Source organism: Fukomys damarensis, unplaced genomic scaffold, assembly GCF_012274545.1.
Source record: "Fukomys damarensis isolate Sample0158 unplaced genomic scaffold, DMR_v1.0_HiC HiC_scaffold_11, whole genome shotgun sequence".
Taxonomy (NCBI): domain Eukaryota; kingdom Metazoa; phylum Chordata; class Mammalia; order Rodentia; family Bathyergidae; genus Fukomys; species Fukomys damarensis.
This window is the reverse complement of record NW_022900923.1, coordinates 38,116,878-38,132,284: the sequence shown is the minus strand read 5'-3', so window position 1 is coordinate 38,132,284 and position 15,407 is coordinate 38,116,878. Positions and strand designations below refer to the sequence as shown.

The 15,407-nt window shown below is 36.6% G+C and overlaps 1 protein-coding gene across 5 annotated transcripts in view; it reads right to left on the bottom strand.

Annotated features, from left to right (window-relative positions):
* The window catches only part of Ptprc (protein tyrosine phosphatase receptor type C), a 124,066-nt gene that overhangs the window by 73,357 nt on the left and 35,302 nt on the right, over positions 1-15,407 (bottom strand). For 4 of the 5 annotated variants that reach the window (XM_010635390.3, XM_010635392.3, XM_010635393.3 and 1 more), the window contains exon 3: positions 235-261. In XM_010635390.3, coding sequence (XP_010633692.1) covers positions 235-261 — 27 coding nt within the window. Of the gene's footprint in view, positions 1-234; positions 262-6,141; positions 6,259-15,407 lie in introns of those variants that run through there. The other variant, XM_033762147.1, reaches the window with a different exon arrangement.

Below are 15,407 nucleotides of genomic sequence, written 5' to 3'. Positions count from 1 at the left end.
TTTTTTTGATACCAGGAATAAAACTCAGAATTTTGCACTTACCAGGCAGGCACTGTGCCACTGAGCTAAATCCCCAGCACTAAACCCTATTTTTAAGAACAAGTGACTGTCCAGAAGCATTCAGTTTCTTAAAACAATTTATTTAAATAATAAATCGAAAATGTATATCTACATCAAATATATGATCTTGGCAACAAGAAAATAAATAAGTAAAATGTAAATATTAACTCTTACCAGGAGTGGAAGTAGTCACAATTTGTCCTGTAAAATGGAAAACAAAAATCTCTTAGATGTTTCAAATTTCATACATGCGTGTAAGTATATGCCAAACATAGATGTATACACACATATGCATATATATCATGTCTACATTTTCATTGTAGCAATTTTCTATACATTTTCCTCAATGACAATTTTTCTCCCTCTTATGTCATGTTTACAAAGCCCAAGTATGTCAAAACCATAATATTTTTAAATTACTAGGCCAAATAAGAAAAATGATAGAAAAAAGGAGAACCATTGAGATTAATTTCAAGCCTGCAAATGTCTTTAGGAAGACTGTTGGAAAGATGTTTTCCAAAACCCACTCATTCATTTATAAAATGATTTGAGTATTTACCCTATACTAGACCTTCTGCCACATGCTAGGAATACATGGCTGATATGTTGCAATTCCTTGCCGTCAGTGATTTCTGTTTAGTCTGAGAAGTAGAAAAGAAAGGATCCATAAAATACATGACAGAATGTGCTACAGAAGAATGTAAGATGCTTGTCTTATTAGATGCCCAGGGTTGGTGGTTGGAGTGGTGGAGGTGTTACAGGGCTTTTGGGGTGCATTTAAGTCAGCCCTACAGGATTATGTACAGAGAAATGAGAAGTCAGGGTTCCTCTCACAGTCTTTAGTTAGCTGTTGGAGTGGTGTCTTTCAGGAGAGGTCTAATGGAGAAGCATTTGAATTTTAGTCTTTTTGTGAAATAGAAAATAGATTGATAAAAAATAAGAATTAAAATATACCATGTAAAGGTACAGATTTCCTATGATCAATGTGATCATTGTGTACAGCAATATATATTAAAAAAAAACAACTGTGCAAGAAAAAGCAAACAACCTTTAATAAACATTCTTGGGGGAAAAAAAGGAAATGGATTAATAGAAGCCAACCTGGGGGAAGGAAAATCAGCAGAAAGCAAATGTAGAAATGATATCCTATTTGGGGAAAATATTAGCCCAAAATATGTAAGCAAAGAAAGGACACCTGAAATATTTAGTCAAAACTCTTTAAAGTTTTGGAAATGAGAATTGGAGACAATGGTAAAGAAAATCTTTGCAACTAGTAGTCTGTTTAGTCTGCCAAATACATGTTAAATGTTTCAGGGACATCATTTTAATTCCAAGAGGATCAAAAGCAGTGAATTTTTGGAAGGGCTATGTGGCATGTAGTTAGTATTTGTTCTTTTTATTTTATGAAAAAATAAAAACAAAATTTCATAACCAAATAGTAAGAGAATAAAAATAGTTTACTACCCTGTGTATAGTTATCTTCAAAGTAGTACTCAGTACAAGACATAAACCAAAAAGATTCTTACAAAAATGAAACAAGTAATAACACAAACTTTCCTTTCAATGAACTAAGATAAACGATTAGTAAAAATTTTAAAAATTAGCAAATTAAAATTACACTGAGATACCATCTTATCCCAGAAAGAATGGATATCATCAAAAAAATCTAATAATAACAAACGTGGGCAAGGACGTGGAGAAAAAGGAACTCTGCTACACTGTGGGTGGGAGTGTAAACCAGTACAGTACAACCACTGTGGAAATCAGTGTGAAGTTTTCTCAAAAAACTAAAATTAGAAATTGCATTTGACCCAGCTATTTCCCTCTTAGTTATCTTTCCGAAAGAGTTAAAATCACCATATTTCAGTGATAACGCAGTATTTTAATCAGGGTTATAAAACAAAAGGCAAGAAGTCAATTATTGAAACAAAAGATGACTTCGGGAGATTTATCTTTAAAGAGGAATTCAGAAGCGATATCATTCTATTATTGCTAAAATCCAGTGAGTGCTCAGTGGATTTCATGTGATCTATCGCACTCCTTGCTTGCGTTTGCTATCTTAAGTATTGCAAAAAACCTCTCTGAAGCTTAGAAAACGTGAGTGTCTCACACCAGGCTGGCATGTGCTTGAAGGGCATCGAGACTGCGCCCTTCTGTCTCTGAGATTGCTCTGGACCCCTAGGTACCCCCTTCCCTCATCCATCTGGCCTTACAGCCTTTCCTCTTCACCCAAACTTTACAGGGTACGAAATCTTTTAGCCAGGGTTAGGTTTCACAGAGAATACGTTCCTTAGAAGCTCATCAGCTAAGTAAAAATGCATTTCAGTCAGGACATAACTTCAGAGAAAATTACTCTAATAATGTTAAAAATGCTGAAATAAACTTGACCTTACTATGCATAGTAAATTACAATTTGCTCAGTGTTCTGTATGTGCTACAAACATTAAAGAATATTCAGAGATCTGCCAATTTAATTTACTATGGGATACTGTTTTTGTAGGAAAGTCAAACTACAGCAGCACACTCAAATATTCTATAGTAACAATTCGCAAACCTCTTGTTTGGCTGTGAAAAGATTTCTAAAAGCTTAAGAACAGAATAACAGATATTTCTGATCTAATTGTCGCTTCATATTCAACCTTTCCACAAACCCTTAAATCTATGATGCAACAAAATTGAATGGCCCTGGGTAACAACATAATATCTGAAGATCTATCATATTTTCCTTTCTTCTGCATTCATGTTTACTTCCCAGAAAGGCTCCTCAAATTAAACAGATATTTTCTTTAATACTCATTTACCAATGAATGTGATTTTTGAATTCCTCCACTGGGTGGCTGAGTTATAACAAAACAACCCGTGTCTTGTTTTATTTTCTTCCTATGGTGTTTCAAGCATGCACACATGCACCCACACGCCCTTTTATCTGTAGGGAAGAGGATCTCAAGATTTCAGCCTCACTGTTTACACTCAGTGTCCAAGCTAATTTGCTTGTTCTCATGGTCACAGCATCTCTTTATTTTCAGTTTTAGTAACAATTTTATTCAACGTGATGCATGACATGAAAAGAATGTTAACTACTCCCCCAGAATTTAGAGAACCACTCTAAAGTTAATTTTTAAAATTGAAAGCCATTCTAAAATTTAAGCCAATGCTCTTAAGAAAATGCAGGCATTTCAGCAATGCAAAATAATTTCCGTGGGCCCTATGCCCTTGCATACTTACGTGTAAAATATTGTCAATTATTTTTTAACTGTTAAAAAATACCTACAAGTCTCAAAGTAGGAACACAGCTCAGGTGACTTCCATGAGACAGCCCAGTTCAAAGAAACCCTAACATCTGAAAGGCATTTCTCTTCTCAAAATCATCCAGTGCCTTCCATAAGGGCAATCAGTATACGAACAAATGAGTTGTGTGTTTACTGCCTCTGCATATGACATGAGATAGAGGCTAGGAGAATCACGCTACTCAAGTATTTAAAAGACAGAGGTCCCCCAACAGATGAGCGCATAACGAAAATGTGGTATGTCTATGCGAGGGAATATTACTAGGTCATGCAGGATAAATTTGAATCATTTGGAGGAAAATGGATGCACCTTAAGACAATAATGCTAAGAGAAGTAAATCAGACTCAGGAGATGACATATTACCTTGGTTCTTTTATGAGAATCTGCAAAATACAATTTAAAGTGCAAAGCCAGAAGATAGGTGCAGGATAGCAGGAAGTAGACTTTTTGAATGGAAAAAGGACCCAAAGATGAGGGGTAAATAGAAAGGATGTGACGTAAAGTAAAAATGAATGCGATATTGGGTGAGGTACCAATGGGATACCAATTTCCCAAGATGAATGCAATTATTGGGTATCATATCCACATGCTAATAAAAAAGATGCAAAAATATTATATATATATGTGTGTGTGTGTGTGTGTGTGTGTGTACACACCCTAAATTTACCAAATGTCAGGAATAACTTTTTAATGTTTCTGTGACATTTTGCATTTTTTTTCTAAATTATGAGTAAGGAATTCAATTATCTATTATACTTTGCATGCACAAACATTACCAAATCATTGGTACAGTAGCAACAACTGTGTTGAATCCTTATTGCTAAGCCAAAAAAGGAAGAAAGAAAGGACCAGAGATTTAGCTCAGTGGCCCCACTGCCTGCCTTGCTAAGCAGGAGGTCCCGAGTTGGATCCCCATACCAAAAAGAAAAAGAAAGAAGGAAAGAAACCCTGAAAGAATTAGGTATGTGGGATACTTAATTCTTTTTTGACCTGCCTATTTGTCTGCAGTAAATGATCATTGCAAGATTAGAATAGCCTGTTCGACCAATGCAAAGCAAATGAGCTCATCTAGTTATATCGCTTGTTTGCTATATTTAGGCAGCCCTCCTCATTATTTACCCTAATTCTTATATACTAGAAAGCAAAAACTCTTCTGTTTAAGGAGCTAAACAGATCTGGTAAAAGTAAGTGATATCTTTGTCTAAAGCACTTAACTAGTGCATGCTAGATGTGTATTCAATATTAGAGATTTATTAATAGAAAGAGCACTACAAAATATGTGCACTTTATATACAAACGACACGGAGGAGAGATGGAGAACAGCTACAAGAAAAATGCATAAAGCAGTAGTAGGAATGAACAGGGCACATGTGCAACAATAAAAAGGAAAACATCAGTTTTCTAAAAGTATGAAACACACTGTACATTCTTTTAAACATTATAAACACCTCAACTAAAATAGGTCACAATAGTACACTTTCCATATATTCAAAACAAACACTTTACTCCTCTGGGGACGCAATTTTCAGCATTTTTTTTCCACATCCATGCCTTGTGTCTTTGAGTAGGCAAAAGAATATTTAGTTATATTTCAGTAGGTGGCACCATAGCCCCAAAAATCTGTAAATCATCTAAACCAGAGCTCTTTTTCCCATTATAATCCTGTTGTGAATCACCGATGGAACTGACCGGATACATTAAACAGATGAAAATGTAGATAACAGAACACTTGATCTTCAAAGCTGTGTTATTGTAACACATGTATTGTCACTGAATTTACCTTTCCCAATATGTTTCTTACAACTCAAAAACGTTTAAATGATGGTAAATCAAAGTTACCTTGAAGTCACACCCTAAATCCCCCATCATGGATTTTAAAAAAAAAGTAAAAATCAATTTTGAGTGAAAATGGTATTTCAAAAGAAACACTGGGGCTTTAAATAACACCCGTTCCACCCTCTTGCAAAAAAGGAGAGAGAGAAAGAGAGAAAATAGCGGAGCATTATTTCTAAGGGGATTTAAGCCTGTCATGTTTGCAAATCAACGAAAAGTACAAGGACAGAAGAGTGAAACAGAATAGATGAAATAAATACTCCCTCTAAGCGCTGACCTAACAGGAATGCTGTGTGCTGTAAAGGGTTAGAATGCACACCTGATCTCCTTAAACATACAGGCTTTACAAAGTGAAAATGTAAATCAAGACAAAAAATAAGGATTGACAAGAACAGATATGTACAGGACAATGATAAGGAATTACATAAGTAAAAACAAAGGATTCTACTTTACTAACTCTGGTATATGATCCAACAAGCAGTATGGATGAATAAGGACTGAGGATAAGCATTCCGTGCAAGTTACAAAGAAGGTATTCATAAGATTTCAGAGTCAGAGGAAACAGCCTTTCCTCCTCTATTAGCTTGTCATTAAATATAATGATGATTATAACTACTGAAATATTATTGTGTACTAGACACCATATACTGCTTTGTATAAGTATTTTGTATTTACTCATCCTAGTAAGCAATTAGTTTACATGTTCTCTAGGGAATGAAATTGAGACTTGTTCATAGTCACCTACCAAGAAAGTGCTAGATTTAAAGCAGTGTCTGCTTAACAATTTGTATCCTTTACACAGACTCTGTGTTAAAACATTGGTTATATTATTATTACGCCAACATCAGAACATAATTCCAGGCGGGGGATTTAGCTCAGTGCTGCTGCCACCTGCCTTGCAAGCACGAGGTCCCAAGCTCAATCAGTACAAACAAAATAATTCCAAGGAATTCCACTTACCTAGAAATACTGGATTGTAATGTAGCTCTTGACATGCAGTTCATATGACAGAAAAGGGAATTGAGACTCAGAGGAGACTCACTCATAACTGCAAATGGGCACCGAGGAACTCTCGACCAAAGCCTTTTACGAGAAAGACAGAGATGGAGAGCCAGAAGAAGTCGGAAGAAAAGAGATGATATAAACAGCAGAAGAAATGATAAAGAGCAACTGGATCCTGCTCTCAGAAACAAGAAGACACTGTGCCCAAGAATAAAAAGCAGGAACTTCTCCTTTTTTTTTTTTTTGGTACCAGGAATTGAATTTAGACCCTTGTGCTTGTGAGGCAGATGGTGGAACCACGGAGCTAAATCCCCCCTGCCAAGAACTTCTAAAAAGTAACATTTCAAGATGGAGAAAGAGGTCAATAAGGGACATTGACTAACATCTTTGAAAACAAAACAATAAAATACAATTAAAAATACCATTTACAGATACTAGAATATCTGAAAATGTTTGAGTTTGTTTCTGCAAAGTAGGAATCGAGGGTAGGAAGTGGGTTGGAGCAAATAACTGTTCTTGTTTACCACAGGCCTTATAATATTTTAATGTTCAAATACGAGTGTGTGCACACACACACAGTTTTTAAATGGAAATAATAAAAGTGTCCACATGTAAAATGAGTTAAGAACAAAGAGGGCAAATAGTTACAGCCTCGGAGAAGAATATAATCAAGTAATTTATTATTCATAAATATAGAAATCAAGTCTCACTTCTTCTCAAAGAATTATCACGCACAGTATAACAAACACTATTTTCTACCTGTGAGTACACGAGTGTGCACACACATAAGCTTCTAAAATTAATCATGCACTTATAGATTGCTTATATTTGGCTTAAAGAGCACCACGTCGTTATTCATTTCAGGCATACTTATTAACTAAACACATGAGAGCAAAAACTTAATAAAGGCTAGATGACCGTGTATGAGAAGTTAGTTATGTTCCCTTCCTTTTTTTCCATCTTACAATATTTATCTGTAATGCAGAGGGGGAAAAAACTAGATTATCATTTCTGACATAACCGGGGTAAAACTGAGGGCTCTGATTTAGTCACGTGTCTTACTCATTAACAATTCATGCTCAGCGCTCCATGGAAAAAGCTATAAATTGTGCTGACATATTTAAGACATAGGGGGAATCTATGTAGCTTTGTTTAACCCAGGGTCCCACAGAAATATTTGCCACAGGCCCATTTTTTTCTGCAGACGTACTGTGGACAAACTCGTGAATGCGGATACCGTGGCGCTGCAGGGGACTTGGGAACACTGCTTAGGAAATTCTGGTTTGTGTCAGTCGTGTACATTCCTGTGTCTTCATGAATTAGAATACCGTTATTACAATCCTGATTAATACAAAACGTCAGTGCTATATTTGGTTCAATCCAGGCTATGCATCAAATGAAAAGGACGGCTTCCTGGGCTCCACCTCTGGAAATCTTGCTTCAGCAGCAAGCCGGTGGGAAGTGAGGTGTGTGTTAAGTATTTTTTCAAACTCCTTTGATGATTGTTTTGGGACAAATGGTGAAGACATTTATGCTTTTTACCTACGTACTCTGTGAAGACATTTTTCTAAGATGAACTGACCTTTTAATTATTTTTGTTTTGTTTGTTTTTGTTTTTTGAGACAGGGTCTCGGTTTGTGGAACGTGCTGGACTTGAAGCCACTGTGTAGACCAGGCTGGCCTTGAACCTGAGGTAACCCTTCTGCCTCAGCGTCCTTAGTGCTGGGATCACAAGTGTGCACCACCATGTCCAGCTGGCCTTTTAATTCCTATAAAGATGTCTGTTTTTGTTTATCTAAATCTGAGGATATACTCTATGGATTTAAATAACACTGTGTTTCCCCAAAAGGAAGACCTAGCTGGAAAATAATCAACCCTGAAAACTAGCGATAAAAATGCCAGCCTTAACCTGCCTTACAGAGGAGCCACTGAGCCAGAGAAAAATGACGGCAGGTAAAGAGAGGGCAGGCCAACTGGCTGGCATCTTTGATCTCTAGTTTTTAAGGCTGATTATTTTCTGGCTAGGTCTTATTTTTGGGGGAAAGAGGGTACACTTCAGATCATAGTAATCTTATTAAGCATACATTGTTGTAGCTTTTCACTTTCTTCATGATAGGCCTTAGCCTATCACAGTCAAATGCAAAGAATCACCAAAGGATATTTTCCCAAGTAATGAAATTCATTGATTAGGGCTCTAGTACTGCTAATAATAGCTATTTAAAAAGTAAGTAGTAGATTGATGGTACTTATTAAATAATTGCATGTTATTTTACCTAATCATTATAACGATATCTTCATAGGCAAGGGCTCAAAAACTTTACAGCAAAAAAAAGTCCCGATTTAGTTTGTTTTTTTCTTTTTGTACCGGTGATCAAACTTGGGTCCTTGTGTTTGTGAGGCAGGTGGCAGCACCACTGAGCTAAATCCCCAGCCCTATAAATTCTGATTTAAATGCAGACATATCTGGGCTGGGGATTTAGCTCAGTGGTTCCACTGCCTGCCTCACAAGCACAAGGTCCTGAGTTCCATCCCAGTGCCAAAAACAAAACAAAACAAACAAATGCAGACATATCTGATTGTAGAAAGCTCAATGCTTATTCAAGGACACTGTGCTGGGGTGCATTTAATGCATTAAAGTATTTATGCTAATGAGCTTTGAGGTACTCAACGAGAGTAAAATACCATGTGTGGGCTTCAGACTACGATACGTTAAAGTTTATTGTTGGGCTGGGGATGTAGCTCAGTCGGTGGAGTGTTTCCTTAGCATGTGTGAGGTCCTGGATTTGATGCTTACCACTGCAAATAATAATAATGTCAATAATAATGATTATCGTTGAAAAGAAGAAGTGACTAAACGGTGACTGTCAAAGTGGGAAATTCTTATTGTTTAGCACAAAAGAGGAAGTGAGCGAGTGTGTCACAAAAGCAAAGGTCAAAGTTGTCTGCCCCTTCAGTATTTTTACCCGAATCTGCAAGGAAGGCAAGATGATGTCTCTGCTTTAAAACAAAACAAACAAAGCAGCTAAAGTTTCTGCTGATGAATTGTGTAACTTGTAAGAAGTAGGACGCTGCCGTGAATGAAGCTCCCCACAGAAATGAAGCTGACAGGGTGAGGGTAAGCACAGCTATAGTTCAGGAGATTGTTCATTGTAGCCTCCATAAACCTTTCTAAACACCAAGAGGTAACTTGAAATTACACTATCTTGTGAACTAAACACATAGCAATAAACCAGAGACACAAAGTAAGCACTGGGTTACAGGGAATCCACGTCACAAACAGTCTTTCTCACTAACAGGACCAAATGTTCTTGGAGGCTGCTACATATGCAGCATCTTCAGACCTTAAAGCTGAGGACAATCAAAGAAAACGCTGGCAAATGCACTAGCGATTCCTTCTCATTCCCCTTTCATGAACACACTAATCAGAAACACTGGGTTGGCTCAGAGAATCATTAAAGGAGCCAGGCATAATGGGAAAAGCTCACTTTAAAACAGAAGGGGTTTTCAATGTGTTGTTTTCGCAAGACTGCTGTTTGCACAGCTAAAAGCTCACAGCAGTAGAGACTGCCCTTGTGGTTTCTCCTCCTCGTGTACTTCTGTTTTTCTAATTCTAAGTCTTTATAGGAAAGGAAGAGGCGCAGCTCATGCGGTTAAACACACAAGCGCCTACAAGTGGTGCAAGGGGTTGCCATAGCACTAGCATAAGCAGCCTTATCTGGGGTAAAACCACAACTTCTCTAGCTGCTGTGGAAGCTGCCTGAATGTACATTTGAGCCGCTCAAAATACTGAATTTTAGGGTCATTTGGTTTTGCTTTAAGGAAAATGCATTTCAAAGATAGAATTGGTTTTCATTATTCTTTGTTTTATATTTGAAGCTTTTCACGTGGAAAAGCACTTGTAAATGATATTCGAATAAGGAAAAACATTAAAACTCATCTTGAGTAATATAAGCAATCAGCTTCTCTTTAGCCAGCAATTAAATTCAACTGAATAATTACAAAATGAAACTTGGAGAAAACCAATAACAGGTAAAAAGGTAAGACAACTTTACTTTTTTAATTGTAAATTAAATTCACACTCCTTGCACCCTAGCATTATGAAATGATCAAATGTAATTAGGAAAGGAGTTTTACATTTGTGGAGGGTCTTCTCTCACCTTCTGTGAAATATTTACCGGTAAGAAACACCACACCCTTGGTAAGCCAATCTACTGAACTTCATAAATCAAGTAGCTTCTTTAATATCATATTTGACAGTCTCAAGAAATGTAAAGCCTGCAGATACAGATGTGAAAACACAGACATTTCTCTCCCACCTGCCCTGATACCTGTCTGTCCCCGTGATACCTTCCATGCTGAGGATTTCTACCAAATGTTTTATGTTTCAACTAAATCATTGTTGCATGACACAGAAAATATTAAAGGAACATAACAAGATCTATAAAAAAATCTTAGAAAGGATCATGAGAACTTCTTAGAAAAGAACTTCTTGGGTCAGGGGCTTAGCTCAGAGGTTCCGCCACCTGGTTCGCAAGTCCAATCCCCAATACCAATACCAAACTGTGGGGCCACACCCTGATCAACGGAAAACTTTAAGGAACGTGTATTAAATACTTCCTGATACAGTATCCTATGCAATCTTGATAATATCCTTACATAATAAGAAGTTATTACTTCTGTTTTATAAATGACAAAAGAAGACACAACAGATTTAAGTAAAGGAGTTTCAAACAGATTAAGTAACAGTGCAAAAACCTCACTCCCACGTCAGCCAGATTCCAAAGGTCCTGCATTTACCATTATCTCCATAACCCTGCCTGACTGGGCAGGGGTGGGGTCTGAGCACTCATTCCCCATCCTCCTGCTGAACTGTGACACACAGCCCTTGAATACCTACTGTCTGTCTCTTGCTCCCTTTCCTTTCCCTCAAACAGACACTTACCACGTCCTGGTCAAGAACCTTCAGCCTTAGCTTCTTACTGACAGCTGCCTCCACCCCTGCCCCATGCATACTGGATCCTGCTGGATCCATCCATTTTTAAAACGTGCTGCTCTGTTTCTTCCTTGTTAAAATATTTTAGTAGAAGATCCCAAACTCTTTACTGTTAACTTTACCTCAAGCTCCCCTCAGTTAAATGATTGTAAAATCTGCTTATAAGGCTCTCTGGGCCATTAATACAATGTTTGTGACACCCTTAGTAACTATTCATGAATTTAATACATGCTAATGTTTATTATTACTGTCATCATCATCATCGTGATTATCACCTTGCAGCAATTAGATTTGGTAACTTACTTTGTGCCTCTGAAAGGCACTGGTAAAAGCAGCATCATTTTTATCCTATACAGTGCTTAGCTTATGGAAGTAAAATAATAAATATTTTTGCATTAAATTTTAATTTTAAAACAGTGCGTACCTATGGTCCCATATACTAAAACTTGGAGCAATATAATTTTTAAAGTCATTATAAGAAATGGCATGTGTAACTTCTCATTTCACAAGATGCCATTGTGTTTCCTCTTCACATTTTCATGTGTTTTGAGTTTCCATACACGTCGGTATTTCTGTTCATGTGATGAACAAAATGCAAAACCATACCCCAAGATATGCACACCTCTGTTGAACAAAGACCTTGACTTTGCTTTGTACTTAACTGACCCGGTTTTGAATCCTAGCACAGGCAGTTAGACCCTTGTGCTGGTTAAATATCCTGTAATGTCACTAGTGAGTATATGTTATACCCAAAAGAAATGCAATCAGTGCACCGCTGAACACACTCATGTTCACTGCAGTGCTGTTCACAGTAGATGTGGAATTAACCCAGATGTCCATCCATGAATGGATAAAGAGAAGGTGGGGCATATACTGTGAATTCTGTGCAGCCACAAAAAGGATGAAATCCTATCATTTGCAACAACATGAATGAGCCTGGAGGACATTACCTTAAGTGAAATAAGCAAGACAGAGACAGACAAATACTGGGTGATCTAACTCATATGTTAAGACATAGGAAAGGAGCACTGAATAATGGTTACCAGGAAGAGGGGGAAGAGGAGAGAGGCTTATCAGAAGGTACAAGTTACAGTTAAATAGGAGAAATAAGTTTTGATTCCTGAGGCATAGTTGGATTAATAAATGTGGTTCATAAATGTATGCTTCAAAATAGCTAGAAGGAGGATTTTGACTGTTTTAAATGTTTGAGATGATGGATTTTACATTACATTGCTTTGCTTATTTTACATATAATTACACTGATTTGCTTATTTTACATATAACAAATCATCACGAGGTGCTGCATAAAAAAATAAATGAAATAATATTGTGAGCTTTAGTCTCCTTGTCTGTGGCACTCGAATCATATATTTAGTACACACATGGTTGGATATGTGGATTATACAATGTAATACTTGCAGAGGGTCTCAGATAGCAGGTCTCCTGGTCATGTTGGATGAGTGTTTATTACAGCTTATTCTTTCAAATAAAAATCCCATTTTATTGTGAAGTAGGAATTAGGCATCTAAATGTACCTACTGTCTTGAATTCTGATTTCTTTACAGTTCCTCTGTGATTAACAACTCATGCTAAGTAAAAAAAGAGAATTTATTTAACATTCAGAGGTTATTCCATTCATGTGCCCCGTAGCTTGGATGTACTTAACACATTCGATGCAATACTTTATCATGTGCATTTCATACTTCCCCTTGATCCTTAGAGGGCTTTAAAAATGTTTTTATCGAAAGCAGAGTTTATGAGTGACAATTCAGATATCAACCCTGTAACCCGCCGATTGTCCAGTGACCAGTCACGTGTAATTCTATCTCTGTGCTGCCTCCTGTGGGCTGTGAACCCCAGGGCCCCTCCCAGTGCTGCTCAGAGCAGGTGACAGTGCCAGACAGGTTCCAGGACTGAGTTTCCTGGCGATTGTCGGGAAAACTTCCTCCAAATGTCTCACAGGCATCTGATACAGAACTACCCTTCTTTAGTTCGAGAACTACACCAAAAGAGTTTTCACAGTTGGATAGAAAAAGACATGGCTTCTTTTCAATTTCATGTTCGGTTTATTACTCCTCCTATTAATGGGCTGAAGTATTCCCAAAGATCAAAGGGACAGCCCACACTTAGGTTGAACCTTCACGGCTAACACAGATGCAGGTTAATACATCAGAAGCACGATTTCTCTAGTCCAGGGGCCTTGTAGTGTCCAGAACCGGCATTCACGAATCCATGTATGGAATTAAAACATCTGAATGGAATTATTAAAAACAGCAATGCTTTTGCATTGTTCAGCAATTTAAAGAGTGAGCACCTAAGCACAAGGACCCAAGTTCGAACCCCGGTACCAAAAAACAAAAAAAGAGTGAGCATCTACTAGTTTAAGTAAAATTAATTATTATGATTTGTTTTTCAATTAATTCATTTTTCTTGTACTGATTTTTAACCTTACTGTGCACATTTTAATTCCAGAGAATGTCCATAGCCTTGATTTTGAGGTATAATCTAAGGTAGGAATGATATTTTTGGTCACTGGCAGTGTTCAGAAATGATGATTTCTAATTATTCTGTTAAATGAAATCCTGTTAAATTCCCCAACCATTCCAATAATGTAGCTAGTGGTCTGATAAAGCTGGATGTTAAGAAAAGGGACGGTTGCTTTCCTCTTGTAATAATTAAAAAAAAAAAAAAAAACTTCCAGGGAAAATGTTTTCAAATTATCAATTTAGTAACATAATTGATTTAAAGAGAGGAAAAAGTATTTTTATGTGTGATCTGTGACAAGAAAATTCAGTTCTGTGCACAGTATGTCACTTCATGGCATTTTTTTTTTTAAAGCAAATCTGTGCTGGAAAATTCTTACAGGTAATCTTACGAGGAAATCACAGGCTGTTTTCTTCTTCCTTTTTTTTTTGTCATTATTGTATCTCCTTATGAGAATCTAATCCTAGCTATTGGAAAGGAACATTAGATAGATCTGTGTTGTTAATGGAATCTGATCAACAGCACATGCTCCTTAAAAACACAGCAACAACAGCGAAAACCTAAAAGTCAGCGATGCAGTTAAAAGTGATCAATACTGAGAAAGGAGGGCATGGGATATTTTTCTAGGATGAGGATCTTCTTCATAGTCAATGGCTGCCCTCAAAAATTTACATGTTCTTAAAAATCTAGGCCTTTGGCTGGGGATTTAGCTCAGCAGTTCTGCCGCCTGCTTCGCTAAGTGCAAGGACCCAAGTTTGATCCCTGGTACAAAAAAAAAAAAATCTAGGCCTTTGTTTCCCATCAATAGTGATCCCACATTGAAAAAATATAATTACTTTGTTCATAAAATGACTAGAAATAAGAGGTACTTAAAATTTCTCAAGAGTGACTGCAACATGTACAAGGAACATAAACATTATCTAATGCAAATATTTAACCCCCTCCCTCGAAAAAAGGGATCAAGGAGGAAGGAGGGAAGGACAGGTGATGAAGAAGGAATGAAGATATGTTACATGCGTGTACCAGCGCTTTACTTTAAATCCTATAAATCAGGCCTCCAGATACATATTAGTTGAATTCACATGGCATTAGAGTGTTGGTGACATTTTTAAAGGATCATGCCAAATAATGGGGGACATGATCAGTTTCCAAGTCAAATAATTTTACAACATATTATATGATCTTTTCCTAGAACTCAAATATAGACACTTCTGATGCCTGTGTACAGAAAGAAGTCTAGAAGTATGTACATCAATATGTGATCTTTAACATACAAATTAGCATTATCTAGCTAACTCACATATTTGTTATTTAAATATTTATAATGAATTATAAGTTCATAATTAGAAAATTATATTTATAATGAGAAAACTAATATTGATTGCAAGTTTATCTAAAACCATATTTCATCTTTAGATTTTCTGTTTATTGTTTTTAATACAAGTATGACAAAAATGAAAAGGAGCTCAGATTATATTTTTAAAGCAGGAATCATAATGTGCTGAGTCTTCCATTTGTGGGTGCTTAAATAATGTGCCAACACATTTATAATGAGTCAGAATAGCTGTCCCTTTGAGTATCTCAGAATACAAGGTGAAGACTAATAGTATCTTTCAAAAATGAATCATCCAAAATGGCAATATTAGGAAAACAAGCAAATACTCAAAATCACTTGTGAGTTTCTTACTACAGTAGAAATAGCAGTAGTGATGATATTGACAAGAGCTAATATTTGTTCTCTTTTACC